This window comes from Chlorocebus sabaeus, chromosome X (assembly GCF_047675955.1).
Source record: "Chlorocebus sabaeus isolate Y175 chromosome X, mChlSab1.0.hap1, whole genome shotgun sequence".
Lineage (NCBI taxonomy): Eukaryota > Metazoa > Chordata > Mammalia > Primates > Cercopithecidae > Chlorocebus > Chlorocebus sabaeus.
The window spans coordinates 112,190,037-112,215,306 of NC_132933.1; the positions used below are offsets into that span (position 1 = coordinate 112,190,037).

Sequence of the window (25,270 nt, forward strand, 5' to 3'; positions counted from 1 at the left end):
TAAACTGGCAAATGCCCCCCTTCTAGGTGGTCCAGTGGCGGGGGATTTTGAGTTTTGGGTCAGCTTGGCACACCGCCGGCAGCCAGCGGTCACGGTTCACTAATACCTCAATTTGCTACAGCTGGTGTGTGGGCTTAGGCACCAGTAACTCTAGAATTGTATAATGCAAAGAACACACACGATTCAAGTAATGTACCCTGAGCATCTTGTACATCTGTACAGTAAAAAAAAGTTAAAACAGAAGTGCCCTACATTAGGAGAGGAAGTCGAATTGGATGCTGACAGGGTCTCGGGGACGAAGAAGGCCTAAGGGTTTCAAATGGCGGCTGCTTCCCCAAGCACCAAAGTTCTTAGACGTTAGACGTCACCCAAGTGGGGTGGAGCCGACGTGCCCCGGAAGTCAAGACGCCCCGCCCCGGGATCGGTGGCGCCGCGCCGCGCAGGCGCAGGCGCCGGCGCCGCTGCCTCGGGCACCTCCCAGGCTCCGCGCCTGCGCACTGCTGTCCGTCACGCCCCGCAGTCTCCTGGGTACAAGCGGGGAGCCATGGTGCTGTCGGAGCTAGCGGCGCGCCTCAACTGCGCTGAGTACAAGAATTGGGTGAAGGCGGGCCACTGCCTGCTGCTGCTGCGCAGCTGCCTGCAGGGTTTCGTCGGCCGTGAGGTGCTCTCCTTCCACCACGGCCTACTCGCCGCAGCCCCCGGCTTGGGGCCACGCGCCGTCTGCCGCGGCGGCTCACGGTGCAGCCCGCGCGCCCGTCAGGTGAGCACCTGGCTCGGGGCCTTGACCACCGTGCCCACCCCACCCCTCCTCATCCCCGTTCCTGTCCCAGACCCAGAGCGCAAGTGTCCTGTTCCCTCCGCGAGGCAGGGCCAACCGCGACGCCCCTCCCTCCTGGGCCCCTCCTCACCGCCGCCTCCTGTAGTTTCAGCCTCAGTGTCAGGTGTGCGCTGAATGGAAACAGGAGATTTTGAGACATCACGTCAACAGAAATGGAGACGTGCACTGGGGAAACTGCCGGCCGGGCCGCTGGCCCGTGGACGCCTGGGAGGTGGCCAAGGTAAGCGCCTGAGGCTGGGACGGAAGGAGGAGGCGGCGGGTCACCCAGCACTCGGGGTGGCTATCTGGTCCTGTGGTCGCCGGGGCCTCATAGACAGATGTGGAGAGAGAGATTGATCAAGGATCTAGGCGGTTCAAGGGTGGTATGGGGGACCCAACCCAGCTTAGTGAAGTAGAAGCTTTCTTCTACTCGTCTGCTTCCTGAGGGCATTTGAGTTTGTTACCCCTGCTTGGAAAGTTATAGGAAAGATTTCTACAAGAGATGTAGGGGCAAGATGTAGAGCGAGCATCATGAGCATAGGCAGGGAGGGAGGGAGACTCACTGAACAGCTCATCAGCTCTTTTTGGCTATAGGAAGCTATAAGGATGACAGAGTAAGCCAAGGGAAGTTAGGGCTAAAATAGAAAGCACCTTAAGTGCCCAGCTAAAGGCACTTTGGGGAGCTGGGGATGGGGTAGGCAGCCGGATCTGTCTTCAGATCTTGGCAATGTCACTTACTAAGTAGACCGAGTGGGAAATTTTTTTGCCCAGTAAGGGACGGAGAGGGACAGCCAGAAGTGGCTTCCTAACACAAATTGACTTTAGCAGTCAGTCTACATGCCAGTAGTTATCAGCAGGCACAGAGTGGGCACTGGAAAGGAGCAGTGCCTGGGAAGCAGGTGATCTGAGTCCTGGCTCAGCTGCTGTGGTGTGACACTGGGCCAGCTTGTGCTCCCCAATCTCAAAAATGAAAGGAATTGGGGCTGGGCGCGGTGGCTCATGCCTGTAATCCCAGCACTTTGGGAGGCCAAGGTGGGAGAATGGCTTGAGCTCAGGAGTTCAAGACCACCCTGGATAACATGGCAAAACCCCGTCTCTACAAAAAATGCAAAAATTAGCTCGGTGTGGTAGTGCGTGCCTGTAGTCCCAGCTACTCAAGAAGCTGAGGTAAGAGGATCGCTGGAGCCCGGGAAGTGTAGGCTGCAGGGAGCCGTGATCACACCACTGCATTCCAGCCTGGGTGACAAAGCAAGACCCTGTCTTAAAAAATTGAACTATATCAGGGGTCCCCAGACTTTTGGGTATCACGAGCCGGCAAACCCACCACACCTACACATTCTTCCCCATTTTTTTCCCACTGCAGCCATAGAGTTGCTGACTTCTACTTTTACCTAGAAAAGAGAAAAAAACGGAAAGAAAGAAAACTCTGCCCTTTGCAATGCCTGTCCCTCATCTGTTTGGTCTCCGTTGCTGCTTTCACACCGTTGGAATCCTCTTGTAGCCTATGCTACCTCCTTATACCCCTCTTTGCTCCTCTTGGTTGCTGTCATTTACAGACCTTCTAGTCCAACCCCATCCTCTCAGTTTCTGGGCTCCTGATTCTAGCATCCTCTGCTGTACTCCCACTCAGCCTCCCGCTTGCATGCCCACACCCTGGACCTTGGCATAGGAAGTCTCAGTGTCTAACATCCTGCTGGCCTTTGGCACACTTATTCACACACCCCTGCCCCCAACCCTGTGCCCCATACTACTTCCGCTTCTTTGAGGCTTCCACTGCTTCCTGAATACCCAGCACCCTCTGCCCTCCTGCCTGCCTTTGTCACCTCAGCTAGCCCAGATTCCATGGCCTGTCATTATAATCAGTCCCTTGCTGTTATCTCCGCTTTTTTTTTTTTTCTCCTTTCTCTGAACTTGCCTGGGCCAACTCCAGTCCTGATGACAACATTTTCTACTTCTGATTAGTGGGAAAGAATCTCACAAGGGAGCTGACTAGTTTCACTTTCATTCTTGATCATGAGCCCCAGTGGTCTGGCCACATCTCTCTCTAGGCTTCTGTTTCTGGAGACTACTACTTTTCCTCAGCAAATCCCCACTCCCGTTCCTCCGCCCTTGCTCATGCTTCACGAAATTGATGGAGGCCCCTGGACATATATAGTTGTCTCTCCTTATCCATGGGGTATTGCTTCCAGGACCCCCAAGGATACCAAAATCCACAGATGCTCAAGTCCCTGATACAAAATGATGTATGTGGCATTTGCATGTTACTTACATACATTCTCCTATATACTTTAAGCCATCTCTAGATTACTTATAATACCTGATACAATGTAAGTGCTATGTAAATAGTTATGCTATATTTTTTTAAAATTTTTATTACTTTTTACTATTGTATTATTTTATTTTTCTGAGAATTTTTCATCCACAGTTGGTTGATCCTATGAATGTGGAACCCATAGATATGGAGGGCTGACTATACTTCCTCTTCTTTTTGCCAACACCAACTAATCTCCATGTGCACCATCTATTTCCTTCTGCTACAGAGGAGCAAGGGTGTCTCTCCTCTTACTGCCTCATACCTCCACTCGTGTATTGGATCTTATCCCTTTTCTCTTGCTCAAGGCCTTTGAGGCTTCAGTTGTCCACTCTCTCTCTTGCAGCTCATTCCTATCTCCATAGAAAAAGCTTTAATATAGCCATGGTTTATTTAAATTTTTTAAAAGAAAGAATTAAACAGTTACCACATGACCCAGCAATTCCCTTCCTAGGTATATTCCCAAGAGAAATGAAAACATGCATTCATACAAAAAAGTGTACACAGATGTTTATAGCAGCTCCATTCACTATAGCCAAAAGGTGGAAACAACCCAAATACCCATCAGCTGATGAATGGAATTTTTAAAATGCAGTATCTCTGTACAATGGAATATTGTTTTGCTGTAACAATGTAACAAAGGAATGAAGTACTGATACATGTTACAATGTGGATAAATCTTGAAAACTGTATGCTGAGTGAAAGAAGCCAATCACATATTATATTTATATGACATGTCCATTTTATATAAATTCCATTTAGACTCCATTTATAAGAAATGTCCGCACGGTGGCTCACGCCTGTAATCCCAGCACTTTGGGAGGCCGAGGCGGGTGTATCACCTGAGGTCAGGAGTTTGAGACCAGCCTGACCAACAAGGAGAAACCCTGTCTCTACTAAAAATACAAAAAATTAGCCGGGCATGTTGGTGCATGCCTGTAATCCCAGCTACTCAGAGACTGAGGCAGGAGAATCGCTTGAACCTGGGAGGTGGAGGTTGCCGTGAGCCGAGATTGTGCTATTGCACTCCAGCCTGGGCAATAAGAGTGAAACTCCGTCTCAGAAAAGAAAAGAAAAGAAATGTCCAGAATAGGCAAGTCCACAGAAGCAGAAGTAGATTAGTGGTTGCCAGGGCTTTGGGGAATGAGGGATGATAGCTAATGGGTATGGGGTTTCTTTTCGTGGCAATGAAAATGTTCTAAAGTTGACTGTAGTGATGGTTTCTTTAAATATGCTGGAAACCACTGAATTGTAATGTGTAGATGGGTGAATTATATCTCAAGAAAGCTGTTTTTTTAAAAAAACACTTGAATAAATACTTGGAAAATAAGATTTCAAGAGGCCAGATGTGGCTCATTCCTGTTATCACAGCACTGTGGGAGGCAGAGGTGAGAAGATTGCTTGAGCTCAGGAGTTCGAGACCAGCCTGGGCAACATGACGAAACCCTGTAACTGTCTCCACAAAAAAATACAAAAATTAGCCAGGCGTGGCTGGGCGCGGTGGTTCACACCTGTAATCCCAGCACTTTGGGAGGCCGAGGCGAGTGGATCACTTGAGTTCAGGAGTTCAAGACCAGCCTGGCCAGCATGGTGAAACCCCTAAATATACAAAAAATACCTAAAAAAATTAGCCAGCTGTGGTGGTGTGTGCTACCAAAAAATACAAAAAAAATTAGCCAGCTGTGGTGGTGTGTGCCTGTAATCCCAGCTACTTGGGAGGCTGGGATGGGTGGATTGCTTGAGCCCAGGAGGTCAAGGCTGCAGTGAACTGTGGTGGCACCACTGTACTCCAGCCTGGATGACAGAGTAAGACCCTGTCTCAGAAAAAAAAAAAGAAAAAGAAAAATGTCCCTTGATCCATTCTCTCCTGCTGTCTCCCCATTTCTCTATCTGCCTCCTATACACATATCCAGCAAAGCATCTCAAAAAAGAGGTTTCATGCCTGTTCTCTTCTTCTCTGCTCTCACTTCCTCTTCAACCCACTCTGCCTCGGCTTCTGCCCCTGTCACTCCACTGCATCTGTGACCTCATCTCTCTTACCTCCCAGAGCCATTTGGCACTACTGGCTGCTCTTGAAACCCTCTTGACTTTCCTTCCATCTCCCTGGCTCTTCCTGCTCAGCCTCCTTCTGAATGTCTTTTGGCCTTCCCCGGGACTCGGGGCCGGGCCTCTTCTGTTCCCTTCTTCTCTGGTGACATTGCCCAGGCCTGTGGTGTTAAATGCTAACTGGCTCCCAAATTGGTGGCTCTAGCCCTGCCCTCTGTTCTGAGTTCTAGACGCACACATCCACCTGCTTACTTGCCCCCTCCACTCCATCGCCTATGGAGCACATTTTATTTAGTTTGAAAGTAGAACAGTTTGTCTTTGCCCCCTACCCTATGCCCATTCCCCATTACCAACTTTCTAGAATCACTCTTGTTTCATCTCTTTCCCTCTCAGTACCCCCTCTCTCCTTGTTTGTACCTGCAAAATACTTTTGGAATCCTCTTTTCCATCTCCACGTCACAACTCTCACCCTCTCCTACCAGGCCTCTGCTGCTCTGAGCATCTGTGGTCGGTCCTTCACACAGCAGCATGTACAGTCTTCAAATGGGAATCAGATCATCCTAAAACCCTTGGATGGCTTCCTGATGGCCTTAGAATAAACCCCACACCTTTCCAGAGCCGATAAGGCCTGGCACGATTGGGCCTCTGTTTATTTTCCAGCCCCATCTCCTACTCAGCAAAGAGACAGTGGAGGATAGAGGCAATAACATGTTTCTCACTGCTGTGCGTTTGGCGTGTGGAACACGGTGGTATGCAGTACAATTTTAAGACACTGCTTTCACTGCAAGGATGCCGCAGAGCCTCCCTGTTGGCTTCCAGTTCTAAAGAAAGGGAATAATTACTAAAATAAAATTTTAACAAGGCCAGGCACGGTGGCTCACGCCTGTAATCCCAGCACTTTGGGAGGCCGAAGCAGGTGGATCACTTGACTCCAGGAGTTTAAGACCAGCCTGGGCAACATGACGAAACCCCATGTCTACAAAAAATACAAAAAATTAGCCAAGCATGGTGGTGCATGCCTGTAATCCTCCCAGATACTTGGGAGGTTGAGTTGGGAGGATCGCTTGAGCTTGGGAGTTTGAGGCTGCAGTGGGCTGTGATTGTGCCAGTGTACTCCAGTCTGGGCAACAGAGCAAGACCCTGTCTCTAAAAAACAAAACAAAAACTTTAACGTGGAAGAGATTGGCTTATATTGGTGAGAAAATGCCAGACAGGACCTACCTTATAATGGAAAAGAAAAACTACTACACCTGATTTGGAGGTGACTAAGACCCTACTAACTTTGCATTTTCTTCCCAGCAACAGCTGAATTCAGCAGTTTCTTTTTTTTCCTTTTTGAGACAGGGTCTTGCACTGTCGCCCAGGCTTGAGTGCAGTTGCACAGTCTCAATTCACTGCAAACTCCACCTCCTGGGCTCAAGTGATCTTCCCATTTCAGCCTCCGAAGTAGCTGGTACTACAGGTGTATGCCACTATGCCTGACTAATTTTTTTTTTTGTATTTTTCAGAGCTTCTTTTCCTCAGTTTCATGGCATTAGTTTGCCTGTGGTAAGTTAGTTAGCTTCTTCGTTAACCTTTGTAGCATTCATAATAGACTTCTTTTTTTTTTTTTTTTTGAGACAGAGTCTCACTCTGTTGCCCAGGCTGGAGAGTAGTGGAGCAGTCTTGGCTCACTGCAACCTCTGCCTCCTGAGTTCAAGCGATTCTCCTGCCTTAGCTTCCCAAGTAGCTGGGATTACAGGCATGTGCTGCCACACCCGGCTGGTTTTTGTATTTTTAGTAGAGATGGGGTTTCACCGTGTTGGCCAGGCTGGTCTTGAACTCCTGACCTCAGGTGATCCACCCGCCTTGGCCTCCCAAAGTGCTGGGATTACAGGTGTGCGCCCGGCCCATAATAGACTTCTTTCAGAGGGTCAGCATGTCTGTGGCTATTAAGGCACAGAAAGATAGTGATGATACTGGCTACTGTACCTGTTGATAGGGGCCAGCCAGGGTTTACAAAATTCTGAATTATGTGGGACTCAGGTGTATGATTTCACCACCATCAGGAACGTAGCGCTGACTTTCCTTGGCATACATGAGCACTTACCCCAGCCTTTTCAGAATGCTTTCATGAGCAGCCCTGTAGGAGGCATTGTAGTTGCTTGCCTATTGAGATGTGTTTTCAGTGGAACAGGTCTCTTAAATAAAAGGGTCTTTTTTGTTGTTTTTTGTTTTTGTTTCTATTTTGAAACAGGGTCTTGCTCTCTTGTCCAGGCTGGAGTGCAGTGGTGTAATCAGAGCTTATTGCAACCTTGAACTCCTGGGCTCAAGCAATCCTCTTGCCTCAGCCTCTTGAGTACCTGGGACTATAGCACACACCACCATGCATGGCTAATTTTTTTTTTTTTTTTTTTTTTTTAATAGAGATGGGAGTCTTGCTTTGTTGCCCAGACTGGCCTCAAACTCCTGGGCTCAAGTGATCCTCCCGCTTTTGCCTCCCAAAGTGCTGGGATTACAGGAATGAGCCACTGTACCCAGCCTATTTAGAGTTTACTGTGAGTAACTTTTTGTTACTCCCTTGGCAGGAGAGTACCCTTGTGATTCTTAGCCTAGTAAAGTTGTTGCATCCCGATATAAGTTGAGAAATATTTCAGGAAAGAAATACGCCCAGGCTTTCCTGTAACACCATTTTGGGAGTCTGTGCCATAAAATCCTACTAAAGGCAAGATCCTGCTAGCTTGAGGCCCTTCTGGTATATCTAGTATCTCCCATCCCCGGATTCTATCTGTAACTCCTATGTGGGTCCTACTCGCCTTGCACCATCTACATAATAATTGCCTGCATTGATGTCCTGGTTACTGGCATGTACTGAGCACTATGCTAGGTGCTATACCTGCATTCTCTTATTTCATTCTCACAATATCCTTTGAAGTAGATAAGGACAGTTATCCCCCATTTACTGGTAAGGAATCTGAGGGTGACTTGACCAAGGTCACAGCTGGCAAATGACAGAGCTGGCGTTTGAACCCAGTTTTCACTCCAAAGCCCAGACTCTTAATGTATTACTTCCATACCGAACTTCTTCAAGTCATTTAGAATCTGTCCACTTTTATTTTATTTTTAAATCTTTTTATTTAACAACTCAACCACTGAAATTTCAGTAAGGAAAAGAAAAAAGGTGCCTTCTACTCATGCTTTCTGTTTATATGCCATTAAGACAGGATGGAAAGCCAGTTATATCATATGTATCTAATAGCAGGGATAGTACAACCCTTCAGTTATTGCCCTTGACCAAGGTTTAGCTGTGACAGTGTTTCCCTACTTGCATTTTGGGCCCATGAGGCTCTAAGTTGAAACCTCAGTGCGTAAGAGAATTTCAGTCATCATTTGGAAAACAGACAAGTAACCATCGCCTTTCCATCTCCTAGAGTTGGAAGAGGCTCAGGTCCCCCTCCTCCCTCCCTTGCTATAGGCCTTCATGCCCCGAGGACTAGCAGACAAACGAGGACCTGAGGAATGTGATGCAGTTGCTCTTTTAAGTCTCATCAACTCCTGCGATCACTTCGTGGTTGATCGAAAGAAAGTCACAGAGGTAAGAGCTTTCAGATTCAAAAGCATACCCTGAGTCTGTTGGGTCTATGCTGTGAGAGCCAGTCATGAGATACACCTGTGATGCTAAGCCAGCCATGCAGGTATAGCACGTAGTAGTTCCCCGGAACAGTGGTGTACAAAGAAAGTTAGACTTGGGTTCAAAGTTGGCATCACTAAGCAAGCTAGTGTGACTCATATCATGTCTTCTGTGATGTCCAAGAACCCCAGTGCAAATGCAGTCAAGAGTAGTTCTCCTGAATTAGTTTCCTAACAACTCATTGTGCCGTTTGCCGCTGAAGTAGATGAACCTAAAAGTCTCTTCCCTGTTCTGCCATAAACAGAACCAAAATAATTTTCCTTATTAAAAAAAATACAGAACATTGCATCATTCTGCCTGTTGTATGCCAGCATTGGAATCCTACCCTTCTGAATCTCATTGGCTAAGCAGCTGCAAGACCAAATGATATAGAACTGAAGAAAACTTGAATACTGATGGAGAACAGTGTCAGAATAGATCACTGTGCTTGTTAGATTTCCTCTGGGAAACTTAAATTTTTCTCTAGTTCACCAGAGAACAACTCATACATTTATTACCCTGAAGGTCATTGGAAAGAGTATATAGCTATACCTGGATTATTTATAATAGGTAGAGAAAATGCATGTATCTTTTGTCTGCATACCAGCAACTACCAGGATTGAGACTCCTTTATGATATCAGCAGAAACAAAGAACTATCATAGTAGTTGAACCCTTTGATATCTTTTAACCAAACTGTGGAAGACTCTATATGAATTATATATTAATACATGATTAGACAAGACCATTTTTCTAAAGACAGAGGCCAAAGTTTATTTTCTTTTCATCATGGTTTCCACATCAGGAAACTCCCTAGACCCAGCTTCCTGGTGCTCCAACAGTATTTAAAAGACTTCTGTGTTGGCTGCTTCATCCTGTGGGTATACCCAGAGCCGATGAGCTTGTTCTTTGGCAGGTTGTTTTAAGTTAAGGGATTTTGGGGGAATGTGGAATATCCAGCTGGCCACAAGACTTCAAGGGCTAAGGATAGTTGTAGGCTTATTTGTATTTCTTACATTGACTAATGTATTATTTGTGTGACTGGGGATTGAACAACCCCTCAAGCCTCAGCGGCACCAACAGGTACCTACAGGTTATGTTAGGAATTTCGGGATTGCTTGGAAATCAGCTCCAGAGACTCAAGGAGGGAGAAAAGGCTGAACCGTTACCCAGGAGCCATCTTTTTATTCCTAGAATCCTGTGGCCATAATCTGACTTATTGTCATGTCTTATGTGTCCTGCATGATTTTTTAAAATTTCAAATTAGTTGTCATAAAAATCTAAATTTCCAGTTTCTCATGAAAAATCAGAAGATCTGGGAACACAGGCTCATATAACTCCTATGGCAACAAGCTGCATGTTAAGTAGAGGCTGCCCCTTCAGATAGGGCCTCTGCTGTCCAGTTAGCTCTGAACCAGTCTTTTAGTAGGGAGATGACTCCTTACCATTACACATGGCCAGCTTCCCTCAGGCTACCTGCCTGACCCTTGAAGGCAGAAGGAGAACTTCACTTCTTGGTGTCTGCCCTCTAGACAGGATGGAACTAAATATGGATCTGACTTGCGGGGCTGGAGGGCTGAAGTGTCCTCCACTCTGATACAGGTACATGCCAGCTTATGCCCATGATCCCAAGAAAGTTCCAGGCCTTCTGACGACTGCTTTTGTTAATTTGTAATTAACAAAGCCTTTCTATGATTTTTCTTTGGGGTCAAAGATCTCAGTTTACCCCATTGTTTGATTTTGAAGCTTTTTATCTTTTTGTCTTTCTGCAGGTAATTAAATGTCGTAATGAGATCATGCACTCTTCAGAGATGAAAGTATCTTCTACGTGGCTTCGAGATTTTCAGATGAAGATCCAAAATTTTCTGAATGAATTCAGGAACATCCCAGAGATTGTGGCAGTATACTCCAGAATAGAACAGGTAAAAATCATGTTTAATAGTTCTGGCATACAGAATGAAGGGAGAGAAAACAACAACAGCCACACATTTAGAATTTGAAGTTTATTAGATTTAACCTAAATATTAGAATGTAAGCAGGGGAAAGAATGCTGATATGAAATCTGCAATTATGCTGGGCTGAGAAACTTTTCTGTGGTCACGGTGCACTATTAATATGGATCCAGTTCATTATGTTTAATTACAAATTATTTGAGTAATTCAGTGGAATGCGTTTTTCATGAAATCAGTTCATATATTTGTGTGGCAATCCCTCAGCTGTTGACATCTGACTGGGCTGTTCACATCCCTGAGGAAGATCAGCGAGATGGGTGTGAATGTGAAACGGGAACTTACCTGAGTGAGAGCCAAGTCAATGAAATAGAAATGCAGTTACTAAAGGAGAAACTTCAAGAGATATATCTTCAAGCAGAAGAACAAGAGGTGTTGCCTGAAGAGGTAAAAGAAAAGTGTTATAGGCTCCGTGTGAGTAAACAACACAAAGAAAGATTCTGGGGAGGAAGAGTAGCTCATCTTAACAAATAATTAATGGTGGTTTTGATTTATAAGTCAAATAATTTCCAGAAGTGTGAATATGCTTTTGGCACAGATTAATGTTATCTCTTAACAAATATTTTCACTTTCACATCAGCAAACATTTGAATGCCTAATCTGTGCCACAAAGTGGAAAAATCTGGTAAGGGCTACAATAGAATTCTGAAAAAAATGCTCCAGACGTTCTCTCCTGGTCAGAGGGACTGCCAAAAAAAGATTTTGCTAAGAAGATGCTGTTGAGCTGTGACTCACAGAATCAAATAAGAGTCTGACAAATTGGCAAGAGAAAAAGATGATTCTTGACATCTGAGAGCACAGTACTTGCAAAAGCAGGGAAGGATAGTCTAAGCCTGGGCAAGGACAAGTGAGCACAGGAGCCATGGCCAGGTTTGAGGATGGTAAAGTGGGCTGGAGCCACATGCCAAAAGGTTTTCTAGGCCATGCCACGGGGTTTGGGCTTCATTCCCAAAAAGCAGTCAAGAAAGGGTAATAGGATCAGATACAGCTTTTAGAAAGTTAACTCTTGTGGTAGCTGGAGGTTGGATGAGTGGCTAGCAACTACCCAGAAGGCTCTTGCAGTCGTGTGAAGGTGAGAGAGAACAGAAACTAGGGGCTGTGGAGGAACTGGATTCTGGAGGCAGTGCCTGGGCGGAACTGATGGATCTTGGTGGCCAGGGAGATTACTTGGAGCATGGCATGGGGCTGGAAAAGGGTGGAGAAGGTAGGGAGGGGAGTGTTTAAAGAATCATCAATGTTTCTAGTTTAGGACCTGCAGGCTAATGATGGTCTAAGCTCCCAGGTACAGGAGGAACAAATCTCCTTTGTCACATACAAGGTATAAAATAAATTAACAGTAGTTGAATTATATTCCAGCAAGGTTCAGAAATATTCCAGCACTGGCTGGATTAGACTTCAAGATCACCAGGAGATCTTGGAAAAATCATTTCACCTCTCCATTCCTCCTTGTCCAAGGAAAGTAGTTTTGCTGGTTACCTCATTAAACATAGGGAGAGTTTATTAAATGCAAATTCACGGAGCCATGCTCCTTGCAGGTAACTATGCCTGTATTAACCATTCCAGCTTTGATCCAGCTTTGATTCAGCATGGTGAGCCCCTTTAGCACAAGGACTTGGTACCCCTGGTTTTTTGGGTGTGCCTACCATGGTACACCATAGGTATTTAAAATGATGTATTAGAATGTTTAATCTTCTCTTTTCTAAATCCATGTGTTTCAGTTCCTGTCTTTATTTTATAATGCCATTAGAGCCCCAGTTTTCTTTCTGCTGCTGTTTTCAGAAGCTAGAGCCAGGAGTTTGTGTCAGTTGAGAGCTGGAAGGGAACCTGGCAGTCATCTTATATCCCCTGCTTTGCATGTGAGGCAAGGGCCCCAAAGAGCTTGCACTGGGGCTGAGGGCTGGCCCGCAGGTCTCCCCCTTCTGATCCTGTGGCTTCCTGCCTGCTGTGCTGCAGATCTTATATACTGAGGAGCTGGCAGCTGTAAGTTTTGAATCCCCATTATCTCTGTTTTACAGAAAGGAAATAGGGATTAATTGGCTTGTTCTCTGGGTGGAGTCTCTAGGTGGAGTTAATAAATTCTCATTTTTCATGCTTTCTCTTCAGCAGACCATGGCATTTCTCATAATATTTCAATTGATCAAAATGTGAGGATTGATTGGCATGTTATCTCAAAAAAGTTGGAAGTCAGGTTTCTGTGTATATGAAATTTGACGTCTTCTGAAAGTTCAGTACCCTATATGATTATCCATGTTCTTTCGGGTTAGTTGCCAAAATCAGAGGATTTGTTAAGACCAGATTTCAATGAATCTAAAATGCTGTCAATTGTAAAACATACCATTATTTCAGTTACTTCTAAGAAAGAAAAAACAATGCTGCCAGTTTATTATAAGACACTATCAATAGTAAGATGCATTCTCATTTGAGATGTTAGAATAGGAAAAAATGTGCATCCTGGGATCAGGAAATACAGTGATTGTATTATGACCCCAGGGCTTTTGTTATAAATGTTATCAAGAACTGTTTCTTGTTTTTGTTAAAACAGTAGGGGTAAAGGCGAGGTGCAATGGCTCTGACCTATAATCCCGGCACTTTTGGAGGCCAAGGTGAAAGGATCACTTGAGCCCAGGAGTTTGGGACCAGCCTGGGCAACATAGGGAGACCCCATCTCTTAAAACAAACTAACAAACAAACCAAAAGAAGTAGGGGTAGGGTTAGAAAGCTAAGTTGAGAAAAATGATTGATGGTAGTAATTCAGTGTGACACCTCCTGCAAACACATCATGGAGTGCCACAGAGAGCTCACCATCTCCACAGTTTTCTATTAGTTTGGTGAACCTTAAAGGTATAGAACAGTAGAAAAAGTGGGCTCACGTTAAAATACACTGTGCATGTATTGCTGTGATTGTGAGATTTTACTCTGCTTCGGAGCCAAATGGCAGTAGCAGCTGCTCAGCCCCTTGTAACATGGAGTTTGTGTCGGCCATGGGCTCATCTGCCCCAGAATTCGGCTGCCACCTAAGTGCCCTTCACATAGTCCTGCCAGCCCTCATTGCTCTGTTAGGATCTGGGAGTTAAAAAAAAAAATCCAACTAAAGTACATTGAGCACAGTTAGTGGCTAAAAAACATGAAAATAATTTTCACAGACTTTAAAATCAAGACTGATTTCTTAAACCCTGGTGAGGGAGCCACCTTCACAGAGACCTGCAGGGAAGCTTAGGGATAAGGGACGATGACAGCGTGTACTCAAGAGGTCACTGGGGAAAGGATAGAAAATGGCACTTCATTCATTATATTCTAGAAATTTTTATTGAGCACCTACTGTGTGCCAGGCACAGTTCTAGAAGCTTGGTATGCATCAGTGAGTGAAACAGACAAAGATCTCCAGAGTGGGAGCCAGATACTAAACAGTAAACATAATAAGATCATGATGTGGGGCAGTAGAAGGAGAAATCCAGTGTAGAGCAGAGGGAGGGTGATCAGGATTGGCAGAGTGGGGACGAATGTCAGGTTGCAGTAGAGTAATTAGGGTGGCCTCTTTTAGAAGGTGAGACTTAGCAGTACCTTGAAGGAGGTGAGGATTAACCATGCGTGTATCTGGGGGAAGAGGATTTGAAAGAATAGTGGGTGAAGAGGTCAGAGAAGTGAAGGGAGAAGAAGCAGGTCCTACTGGGCCTTCTGAGCCATTGGGATGACAAAAGGAGCCCCTGGCTGCAGTGGTGAGGGTACCCTGGGGTACTGGAGGGGAGGGGCCAAGATAGAAGCAGGGCGACTGGTAGGAGGCTACTGCAGTGGACCAGGTAAAGGATGGTGGTAGCCAGGCTGAGGGTAGAAGTGTAGAGGTGATGTGAAGGTGTGCCAATGTGGCACGTCAGAGAAAGAAAGAGATCAAAGCAAGGCCAAGAGTTTTGGCTTAGGTGACTGGAAGAGTGAAGTTGCCGAGCGTCTTTTGTCTCCAACAGTAGACCAGCACGTAGTAGACTGTGAGTAAATTGGACATTTATTAAATGAATGTAGTTAGGGAGGAGGGAATGGACCAAAGCTGCTAAGTGCTTTTAGTAGTTTATTTCTGATCCTCACCAGAATCCTAGGTGGTGTTGGTATCATCATCCTTAATTTGTGTACCTAGAAGTAAGCTCAGAGAGGTCAAATGTCTTGGCCAAAGTCACACAGCTAATTAAGTGACAAAGCTGGGCTTCAGTGTCCGAGTCTGAATATTCTACATTCCAAATTTTTCTAGTACTTTCAGTTTTTCCATCTCTACTTTCTCTTCCCCCTTTACATATAAACATACAAAGCCTTCTCTGTTCTTAATACTTTTTTTTAAGCCTCCTTTTGATTCATCCTGCCAACCCCGAGCTAAAATAATCACCCCATCCAGAACACCTCTTAAGCACATTTCAAGAGTAAATGCATTTGTTGCATTTCACAAAGGAGAAAACAAGTTCCAAGAAATGTCAGCTATGGGACACTCATGTTGAAGATAATGGGAAAGAAAGGCAATTTGGGATGGAAAAGAGAACTGAAACCTTGAACAAAAGAAAAGAAACTAAGTAGAACAGAGCACATCAGTCCTGAGAGTCTGCGGGGGGGTCAGGAGGTGGCAGCAGAAGGACCACCGTTCCCAGGTTATCATGTGAGAAAGTCTCCGCACAAGTGGAGGGGCACCCCACTGAGGGCAAAAGTCTATCTGGGAGTATGCGTGTGGTGCCTGGGCCCTGCTGGTGCCATCATGGACATCTGATCAGAGCCGCAGGAGGACCCTGGGGTGTGTCTAGGGCACCGGTCACGGTCACTGAGAGCTAACGATGCAGTGCCCACAGTTCCTAACGCATGCTGTGAACCATGTCATCCGTGTAATCTTCATTTCACATGTCTGTGGCTTTCAGATTTATTATTTAAAGCTCAAGCATCTTGCAGGAGCTCTAGGCTAGTTTCCAGCTGTATATTAACCAGCTCCTGAAGGGCACATTCCCGGTCTACTTACTGACCAATCTGAAACCCTCTGATCATCTGCAGCTCCTCCCTGTCCCTCCCCACTCCCTGTGCATCCTGGCCACAGCCTTAGCCAGTCATTCACCTCCCTCCCATCCCCAGCATCCATCATCTGGCATCCGGCTCTTTCATTTGCTTACTTCACAATAACATGAGTATTTGCTGGGGTTCCACACCAGACTTACTGCATAGGAATCAGTGATGTACACTCTGCAGTTTAAGAACTACTGCTCTCTTAGGGCTGAGTGCTCCGTTACTTTTCTTCATTAGATTTATATAACCCTGACTTGACTTGCAGTTGAGGGTTCCCCATTTAAAAGCATTCATCGCTGGGCATCGTGGCTCATGCCTGTAATCCCAGCACTTTGGGAGGCCGAGGTGGGCAAATCACCTGAGGTCAGGAGTTTGAGACCAGCCTGATCAACATGGCGAAACCCCATCTCTACTAAAAACAAAAATTAGCCGGATTACAGGCTCCTGTAATCCCAGTTAGGAGGCTGAGGCAAGAGAATCACTTGGTCCCAGGAGGCGGAGGTTGCAGTGAGCCAAGATCGCACCATTGCACTCCAGCCTGGGTGACAGAGTGAGATACTGTCTCAAAAAAACAAAAAATACACACACACACACACACATATACATACACACACACGTATATATGTATATATCCATATGTATAATAATTCAGGTACAGAATTCAAAAGAAAAGGGCATTTTATTTATTTATACACATACACGTGTGTGTTTGTATAAAATGACGCCCTTTCATGTAAAGACAGGAAGTTTTAAAGCAAAAAAATGGAAAGAGACAAGCAAATACTCCCTTGTGTACCCCCAGAACCACTTATCCTGGGCCACTATTTTTTGAGTGGAGGATGCTTTGTTTTAAAGGGTTTGTTTTGTTTTTGTTTTTCAAACTTTAACCTGTCTGTGGACAGATACCTGTAGCCAAGATTTCTGTCTTTTGGGCATATGAGTAGGAGCCAGTCTGGGAGCTAGTGGGTTTTTCATTTGAATTACAAATCTGCTATAAAATCGTCTGAGCTGTACATTGCATGGTTTCCTCTTGCAGCTCTCAAATCGACTAGAAGTGGTGAAGGAATTTCTGAGAAACAATGAGGATCTTAGAAATGGCCTTACAGAAAATATGCAGAAGCTAGACAGCCTCTGTCTACATCAGAAACTGGATTCACAGGAACCTGGGAGACAGACACCTGACAGGAAGGCCTGAGGTGAGTTCAGGCAGATGATGGTGTTAAAGAAGGACAGAATCGCCCCATCTCTTTCATGTCTGTTCTCTCATGTGAGGCCATCATGAACACACAACAGTCTAATCTGAAGTTTGTCCTTATTGTTTCAAAGAGAGGACACTGAGGTTTGTGTTCTTTCTCTACTTAACGGTTCTTAAGTCTGTGAAGTAATTCAACATCAACTCCCTGTTTAGCCAAATATACCTGAAGTCATTGGTCTAGAATTAAATGAATCAGCTTTATAACATAATCAAAAAGCATTTCTGCCTTAAAATGACACCATTGATGCCTGGCTCTTACCATGGCATTAATAGCAGTTGATTAGTTTCCATAAGGAGAACTTCTTAAAATGAGTAACTATCTTCAGCATTTTACTTTTTTCCCCTCAAATAAAAAAAAAAAATCAAAACATTCTCTTTCATTTTAGGTTGCCTGTCAACAAAAATCAGGCATGTTCTGTGAAAGTCAGCATGGCTTCCGTCTCAGACATCCTTTTCTGTGCAAAAGGAAAAAGTTACCAGACTATTGTACCCAAACAAAAAGGAATTTTTGTTGTTTTGTCCTGGACTTTCCTCTCTTTGGAACTATTTTAATATTTGTAAACTTGGGGTTGTATAATCTATTGCAATAAAAAATATTAGATACTCTTTGCCAAAACTTGCTACCAGGCCGGGCGTGATGGCTCACACCTGTAATCCCCAGCACTTTGGGAGGCCCAGGCGGGTGGATCACCTGAGGCAAGGAGTTCGAGACCAGCCTGGCCAACATAGTGAAACCCTGTCTCTACTAAAAAAAAAAAATACAAAAATTAGCTGGGCATGGTGACATGTGCCTATAATCCCAGCTACTCGGGAGGCTGAGGCAGGAGAATCGCTTGAACCTGGGAGGCAGAGGTTGCAGTGAGCTGAGACCATGCCACTGTACTCCAGCCTAGGCAATAGAGTGAGATTCTGTCTCCAAAAAAAACAAAAAACAGCAACAAAACTTACTACCATCCAGGGATTTTTTTGCTATTTAAAAGGTGAATTTATTTTCTGGTCCTAAACTGTAACTGCTTAACTTAGTAAAGGCTGTGTTTGGCCAGGCCTGTGCCAGAGGCTTACCTGGAGTGCTCCACCCACTGGCAGGCAAGTCCTATTCCTATTCACCCAGGATGCCCAAGGCTGGGCTGGGATATAAATGCTGGGATAGGAAAGAAATATTTCCTTTTTAGAGGAAAGCAAGAAGAAGCACTGCCTGAAAGGCGATTTTTCTAGTTGTTTCCAATTAGTACAGAAATGTTACTGCCTCTGGGTGCAGTGGCTCACGCCTGTAATCCCAGCACTGTGGGCGGATCACTTGAGCCCAGGAGTTTAGTACCAACCTGGGCAAGTTGGCGAGACCCCATCTCTACAAAAAAGTTAAAAATTACCTGGGCATGGTGGCACACACCTTTAGTCTCAGCTACTCAGGTGGCTGAGGTGGGAGGATCCCTTGAGCCCAGGTGGTCAAGGCTGTGGTGAGCTATGATCATGCCACTGCACTCCAGCCTGGGTAACAGAACAAGACCCTGTTTCAAAAAAACCCCAAAAAACTGTTACTACTAGGTTGGAGTAGCCTAAGGCAGTAGGGCAAGGAGTTGGGCCCAGGCTGGTCTGTGGGGAGCTGGAGAATGGTGACTCAAGTGACCAGTGGACTGACAGGACCCAGGCCAGCATCACAAGCAGGGATGTCAAGCAGGAGCAGGGGAGCTTCTCACTTGGCAGTTGGTTTATGGTACACATTTGAAAAGTAAGCTCCTGGGGCCTGGCCTCACATGCTCAGTGAATATTTGACTGAAGGGACCCTCTTAGCTTGGGAGTATTCCCGGATCTAAATGTTAGTTATGCTATTAACTAAGCCTGGTCCTTCATTACAAAATTTTAAAATGAAATTGCATCATTCTTGTGGAAATTCAAAGACAAACATTTTCTTTCAACAAATTCACACATTCGTTCATGCTTTTTCTATACCTTTTACCCCTAAAGTCATCCACTCCTGACTTCCTCCTGCTGGTTTCCCAAACTGCGCAATGACTGCCCCATCGTAGGCAGTGGTCTGCGGAGTCAGCCTCACTTTCACCTTTCCCCGCATCTACTTGTTTCCAAGGCCAGCGGTACTTAACTGGGTCAAGTTGCCTGTGGACCTTCAGGAACAGAATTGCCATGTTCCTCGCTGCCTGCAGGAAAGGCTCCATTCCAAGCCCAGTGAAGATGTGTGCCTATCCAGCCGCCTACCAAGGATGTCATCTGTAGAATGGGTGGAGGGCAGGGGTTTATTTGGGGTACATTTTTATGTTAAAATGCACTTAATGTCACTCTGGAAAGCCCAGATGAGTGCAGATGTGCCTGTAACTTCCTCCTTTAATCTGTCCAGGTAGTATTTAATCTTTAGTCTTACATTTTCTTTCTCCCTTCATTTCATGGAATTCCTTGAGAAAACTTCAACAGTAAAGAAAGAAATTTCATTCATCTCACAACTCTTCCAAATGAAGAAACTTAGCGAAATTTATTTCCGAGCTTCTAGATGTGCAGTACAAAACTTGGGATCAAATGGAATCTTGATTCATTAACCAATTTAAGATCTGACTTCTAATTTTAGTAACTTTGGGTTATGAACGCTTCCATTTTATACCTGTGTCTAGTTAGTTTGCCCACAAGCTTTTATCAAGGGTCCACCATGTGCCAGCCCCTGAAGTAGATATAAATACAAGGATGTGTAAGGTATGGATGATGGTATACGAGCTGTCATCTTACTGGATTTGTCCGCTCTGATAAAGATACGGTTCCGAAAACTTTTTAAAGCCCCAGAGAGGACTTTAAGGCAATGTAGCATCATATATAGAGACATCAACCTGTTGATATCTTTCTATTTAACGGAACTGTGCACCTGGGCACAAGGGTGTGCACAACAGGATGTGTACAGCAGCACTGTTAAAGTGTAGCACATTATACTACAGGATCTTATGCAACTGTTGGAAAGAATGAAGCGACGCCGCACTGTGGTCATGCAGTGGTCTTTAAGACATACTAACTAGAAAAGCAAAAGGCTTAACAATGCATAGCAGTCGCGCGCGGTGCCTCACGCCTGTAATCCTAGCACTTTGGGAGGCTGAGTGGGGCGGATCACCTGAGGTCAAGAGTTTGAGACCAACCTGGCCAACATGGTAAAACCCTGTCTCTACTAAAAACACAAAAAAGCTGGGCATGGTGGCACGTGCCTGTAATCCCAGCTACTCCGCAGGCTGAGGCAGGAGAATCGCTTGAACTAGGGAGGTAGAGGTTGCAGTGAGCCGAGATCACACCACTGCACTCCAGCCTGGGTGACAGAGGGAGACTCCGTCTCTAAAAAACAACCAAAAAAACAAACACAAGAAAACAATGCATAGCAAGCTATAATGTTGTTTGTGTTTTAGAATAGTAGAGGTCTGGAAAGTTGTTTGCTTTTCCCCAGTTTTTTTTGCTGTGTTACCTCTGTAGGAAATTGAGGTAGAGGGGAAAGTTAGAAGGAATATTTGACTTTTCTGTTTTATATCCTCCTGGGTGAAATTTTTATAACAAACATGTACTGGTGTATTTTGAATGTTTTTAAAATTTTATATTTCAGAATAATAAAATATAAATTCAAACTGCAAGCTGGCTGTGTCGCATTTCCTGGGCTATGTTGTAGCCTCCATTCCTCCATTTTGTAGCTCCACCTCCAGGGTCACCTCAAATTGTCAGGGCGGTGGGAAGAAGCCCAGCACGTGGATCACTTTCTGCATAGGGTTGTCTGTTTCATTGTGAAGCGCCTTGTCTTCTTCGTCCAGCAATATGATTTGTTGTCAGCCTCTCCCTGGGACACAATATGTGGTTCATAGTTTTGAAAGAATTAGAGGAAAAAAATGGTATTAGCATTATAGTTGCAAAGATAAAGCAGTTCTTTGGATTTATCCTGTTCTTCACCAGGGAGCTCAGAGTACCTAAGGAGGAAGACATTACATATTCAACTCAGAGTAAAACACCTGATTCTGGGAAATGACTAAAGTGTGTTGGTGACAAAAACTGGAAAACTAGCTCTGCCAATTTAGAAAATGTTACTGGCTTTATAAAGTTGTGGAGATCTGTAGACAGTTTAAATTGCCAAGGTTAGAAAGGATTACGTTTGAGAGTTTGGGAAGATTATGAAATGATTGTTACCCTAATGATTTAAAAGGTTCATTTTTATTAAAGTATGAATTACCTATTTGGCTTTAAACACTAATATCCTTGGCTTTAAACACTAATATCCTAGGCAACAAAGGGTTAGCTCACTTAGTTGGGTGGGCATATTGTGAATTAGATGCCCTAAGTGGAACATTGCATTATTGTGGAGGTGTTGCAATCTTTTGGACATTTCCTTGAATTGTTTTGACCTCTAAATTGTAAGTATAGAGTAATAGGAAATTAGCAGCAGAGATTACCTCCTTTTCCCTCACGAGGTTAATTAGAAACCTACCTGCTCTGAAATGTCTTCAATAGACAGTGGCCTTTTATTGAAATAGACTCAAATTACAAAATGCATATTGTAAGACAACCTAAAAATATATTAATTTCTATTTATGAAATTGTTAGTGAAGTGGATATAAAGTTACTCATTTCATAACTTTAAGAACTGGTTTTTAATACTGCATTGTAGTCTGAATTATCTAAAACATTAAGACCCACTGTTACCTTCCAGAGATTTCTGCTTCTCAAACCCATGCTCTATATGTGCATGTTAGCAATGACCACAGAACCGTAAACTGAGCATTTTGTGACCTCTCTTTGGGAAGGTAGGCAACAAATTTACATGCTTTACTTTCCTACTGACTACCAGAAAGGCATGAGAATTATTTTAGCACCACGTGTGGTAGCCAGCATCCAGGATGGCCCCTAACAATGCCTGCTTCCCATCCTCATATTGTCCTCCCACAGTGTACCAGAGTTGTTTTGTGTGAACACAGCAGAAGTGATGGTATGTAACTTCTAAGATGAAGCTGTAAAAGGCTAGAACTTCCATCTTGGGCTGTCTCTTGGAACACCACTCTGGGGGAAGCCATGTCACAAGCAGCTGTATGGCGAGGCCCAGATGACAAGGAACTGAAGCCTCCTGCAAACAACTATGAATGAGCTTGGAAGTGGATCTTCCAGCTCCAGTCAAATCTTCAGAGACTGCAGCCCCAGCTGACAGCTGAGAGTCCCTGAGCCAGAAGTCCCCCACTAAATCACTCCCAGATTCCTGACCTTCAGAAATTAAGTCAGATAACTGTCTTAAACTAAGTGTTGGGGGTGATTACATGGCCATAGATAATTCACTACTTCCCCATAGTTCGTTTCCCACCCCCTCCCACCCCCATCCCCACATGCAGAATTTCGTGAAACACAGCGACTGCCCACAAAGAGGATTACTGCTTTAATGGCAGAGAAGATAAAGGGGAATCTTCTAGAATTCCACAAATGTGCCCATTTTGTCCAAAAACTGATGTCTTCAGAATCTTTGATAGTGCTTTTAAATTTCTTTGCATTTGAAAACTCTATCTAAAGCAGGGTCGAATACTTCTAAACACCTACTTTGGGGTTCACCAGTAAACACTCTGGAACTTTCCGCATCCTTCAGAGGCAGGGGCAGGGAAAATTTTGGGGTCAAATCGTAGAGGGCAGCCTCTGCTATGTAGGTAATCGCCTTAGCCTACTGCCCCACTACCCCACCCTTCTCGTTTCCCTTTTCTCGGCTTTGTGATTTAAGAGTCCGTAGGAACCCCCCAAGATTCCTAGGGGAATACTCCGAGCTGCCGCTGTTGACCACTGACCCCTCACCCCCAGCTCTAGCTAGCATTCGACAGAGTGATAGGTAACCAGTTCTGCAAACTGCCATTTCCCCCGTTTTTAAGGATAAGAAAAGGAGGAAAGAATGATTTTGTCCTTTTACCTATTTACCTAGAATCCCAGGGTTGATGGCAATTGTCCCCAGAATTGTTTATCCTGCCTCCATGGCTCATTCTATAATTGCTCTCCGTCACCAAGAGATCCTAGGTTCTCTTGAGGACTCCTTAAGGCTACACTGTACCTCACCACATTCATTTAAAACCCACTTGGAAACATTTCCCTCAGTAGAAAGAGCCCCCAGACTTTTTTTGATGTACAGATTTGTGACTGCACCAAGTTGTGAGTCATGTGTGATACTAAGCAACCCTGTTTGCCCTGGACATCCAAAACAAGTAACAAAAATATGTTCCCAAGAGAGCTTTAAGAAAAAACAAAAAAGCTGTGAAGTGCTTTACATTCAAAGTCTTCCTCCCCCATATTAAACTATCTTGAGTTGCAGGTCCTGTGAAGAGAAAGACCAGCTAATCCATCCTCCCCTTCTAAAAAACATTTCCAGTTTACAAAAGAGGCAACACTCAACTTCAGTTCAGTGTTACTTTGTATTTCTTTATTAATCAAACTGCAGGTTTAAGTCAGATTCGCACTGTTTTAGAGTCAAAACCGAGGTCTTCATTGACCTTTTTTTAGGAGGAATGACAGTTCAGTGCTTGTGACCTGCGGAGATGAGATCAGGCCCTCTCAGTTCTTAAGAAGCTTGTTTCGGGGGCTGGGAACCCGGGCTGGTGGTGTCGCGGGCTTTAGCCTCAGCGCCGCCGCCGTAGTAGAGTAGGTAGCGACTGGCCTGCACACTCTGCGCCATCACGTTGGTACAGTGGCACGTCATCAGCAGCAGGTTTCAAGGCATCACGTTGGTACAGTGGCACGTCATCAGCAGCAGGTTTCAAGGCTGTACGCGGTAGGCGAAGCGCATGAAGATCGCCGAGTACAAGATGAACGCTGTCGTCATGCAGCCACTGATGATCTCCAGCGACACCTTCATGTCTTTATTTTTATTTTATTTATTTTTTTTGAGGCGGAGTTTCACCCTTGTTGCCCAGGCTGGAGTGCAATGGCACGATCTCGGCTCACCGCAACCTCCGCCTCCCAGGTTCAAGCAATTCTCCTGCCTCAGCCTCCCTAGTAGCTGGGATTATAGGCAAGTGCCACCAGGCCCAGCTAATTTTGTATTTTTAGTAGAGACGGGGTTTCTCCATGTTGGTCAGGCTGGTCTCGAACTCCCGACCTCAGGTGATCCACCTGCCTCGGCCTCCCAAAGTGCTGGGATTACAGGCGTGAGCCACTGCGCCCGGCCTGCCTTCATGTCTTTAAAGGCAGCCAGCGGAAGGCCCCAGTCGAACACAGGACCCCAGAAGTGAAGGCTGCTCACGTATCCCTGGAACTCCTTGCTCTGGAAGTGATCTCTCATCGTTCACCACGGTACCGCCATCCTCGCCATGATGGAATAGCCGTAGGTGTGCCTACGGACCGACAGCCAGACCACAATGAAATAGAGCGCAAAGCCCAGTATCCGTAGCCGACCCTGACAGGGTGCCCGCTAGCGACCTCGAGCCTTCACGTGGCTGCCATAAAGTGCGCCGACAGCACGTGCCGCTGTTCTGTCGGAATGAAAGGGCATGGTTTCACCCCGGCGCCTTCGCGTTGACTGCCATAAAGTGCGCCGGACCGCACGTGCCGCTGTTCTGTTGGGGCGAAAGGGAGTGGCCTCACCCACGCGCCTTTCCCTGAATGCCGTTAAACTGCCGCGGACAGCACGTGCTCCTGTTCTACGGGGTTGCAAGGCCGTGGCTTTGCCGTCGCACCTTCAAGTAACCGCTGTAAAGTCCTCCAGACTACATGCTGCTGTTCTGTGGGGATGAAAGGGCGTAGCTTTGCCCTCGCGCCTCCGCATGACTGCTGTAAAGTGCTCCACAAGCACGTGCAGCGGTTCTGCCAGGGCGAAGGGGCCTGGCCTCATCCTCGCACGTTTGCCTGACTGCCGTAAAGTGCTCCAGACAGCACCTGCCGCTGTTCTGCGGGGATGAAAGGGCGTGGTTTCGCCCTCGGGCGGACGTGACTACTGTAAAGTGCTCTAGACAGCCTGTGCTACTGTCATATGTTCCTGTTGGGGTTAGGGGAGGGGCGCAGCCTCACCCTTGCACTTTTGTGCCTTCCATGGACTGCCATAAAGTGCATACAGCATGCGTGCATGTGTGTGTCCTCTGGCAGAAGTGGAACCACAGCCTCAGCCTTCGTTCCCCACAGGGCTGCAGCTGCTTTTAAGTGCTGAGGGTTACTCGTGCCACCCGGAGAGGAGAGGG

At 45.5% G+C, this 25,270-nt stretch overlaps 2 protein-coding genes across 5 annotated transcripts; one reads left to right on the forward strand and one right to left on the reverse strand.

The window, feature by feature from the left end:
• Window positions 1-493: 493 nt before the first annotated feature.
• On the forward strand, window positions 494-20,719 carry CXHXorf38 (chromosome X CXorf38 homolog). Of its 4 annotated transcripts, none has more exons than XM_007991423.3 (7): window positions 494-760; window positions 924-1,058; window positions 8,629-8,748; window positions 10,595-10,744; window positions 11,039-11,218; window positions 16,893-17,052; window positions 17,498-20,719. In XM_007991423.3, the coding sequence occupies exons 1-6, from the start codon at window positions 545-547 to the stop codon at window positions 17,049-17,051; spliced, it is 960 nt and encodes a 319-aa protein (XP_007989614.1). In that variant the 5' UTR covers window positions 494-544; the 3' UTR covers window position 17,052; window positions 17,498-20,719. The 4 variants fall into 4 exon arrangements, with proteins under 4 accessions (XP_007989614.1, XP_037848826.1, XP_007989615.1 ...); XM_007991424.3 differs by having other exon boundaries at window positions 502-760; window positions 19,077-20,719; XM_007991425.3 differs by having other exon boundaries at window positions 502-760; window positions 19,198-19,305.
• A 2,898-nt stretch (window positions 20,720-23,617) lies between these two features.
• Window positions 23,618-24,408, reverse strand: MPC1L (mitochondrial pyruvate carrier 1 like). The gene is given in 2 exon segments (XM_007991422.3): window positions 23,618-23,946; window positions 24,268-24,408. Coding segments are annotated over 2 exon segments (429 nt in total). The 3' UTR covers window positions 23,618-23,658.
• Window positions 24,409-25,270: the final 862 nt, after the last annotated feature.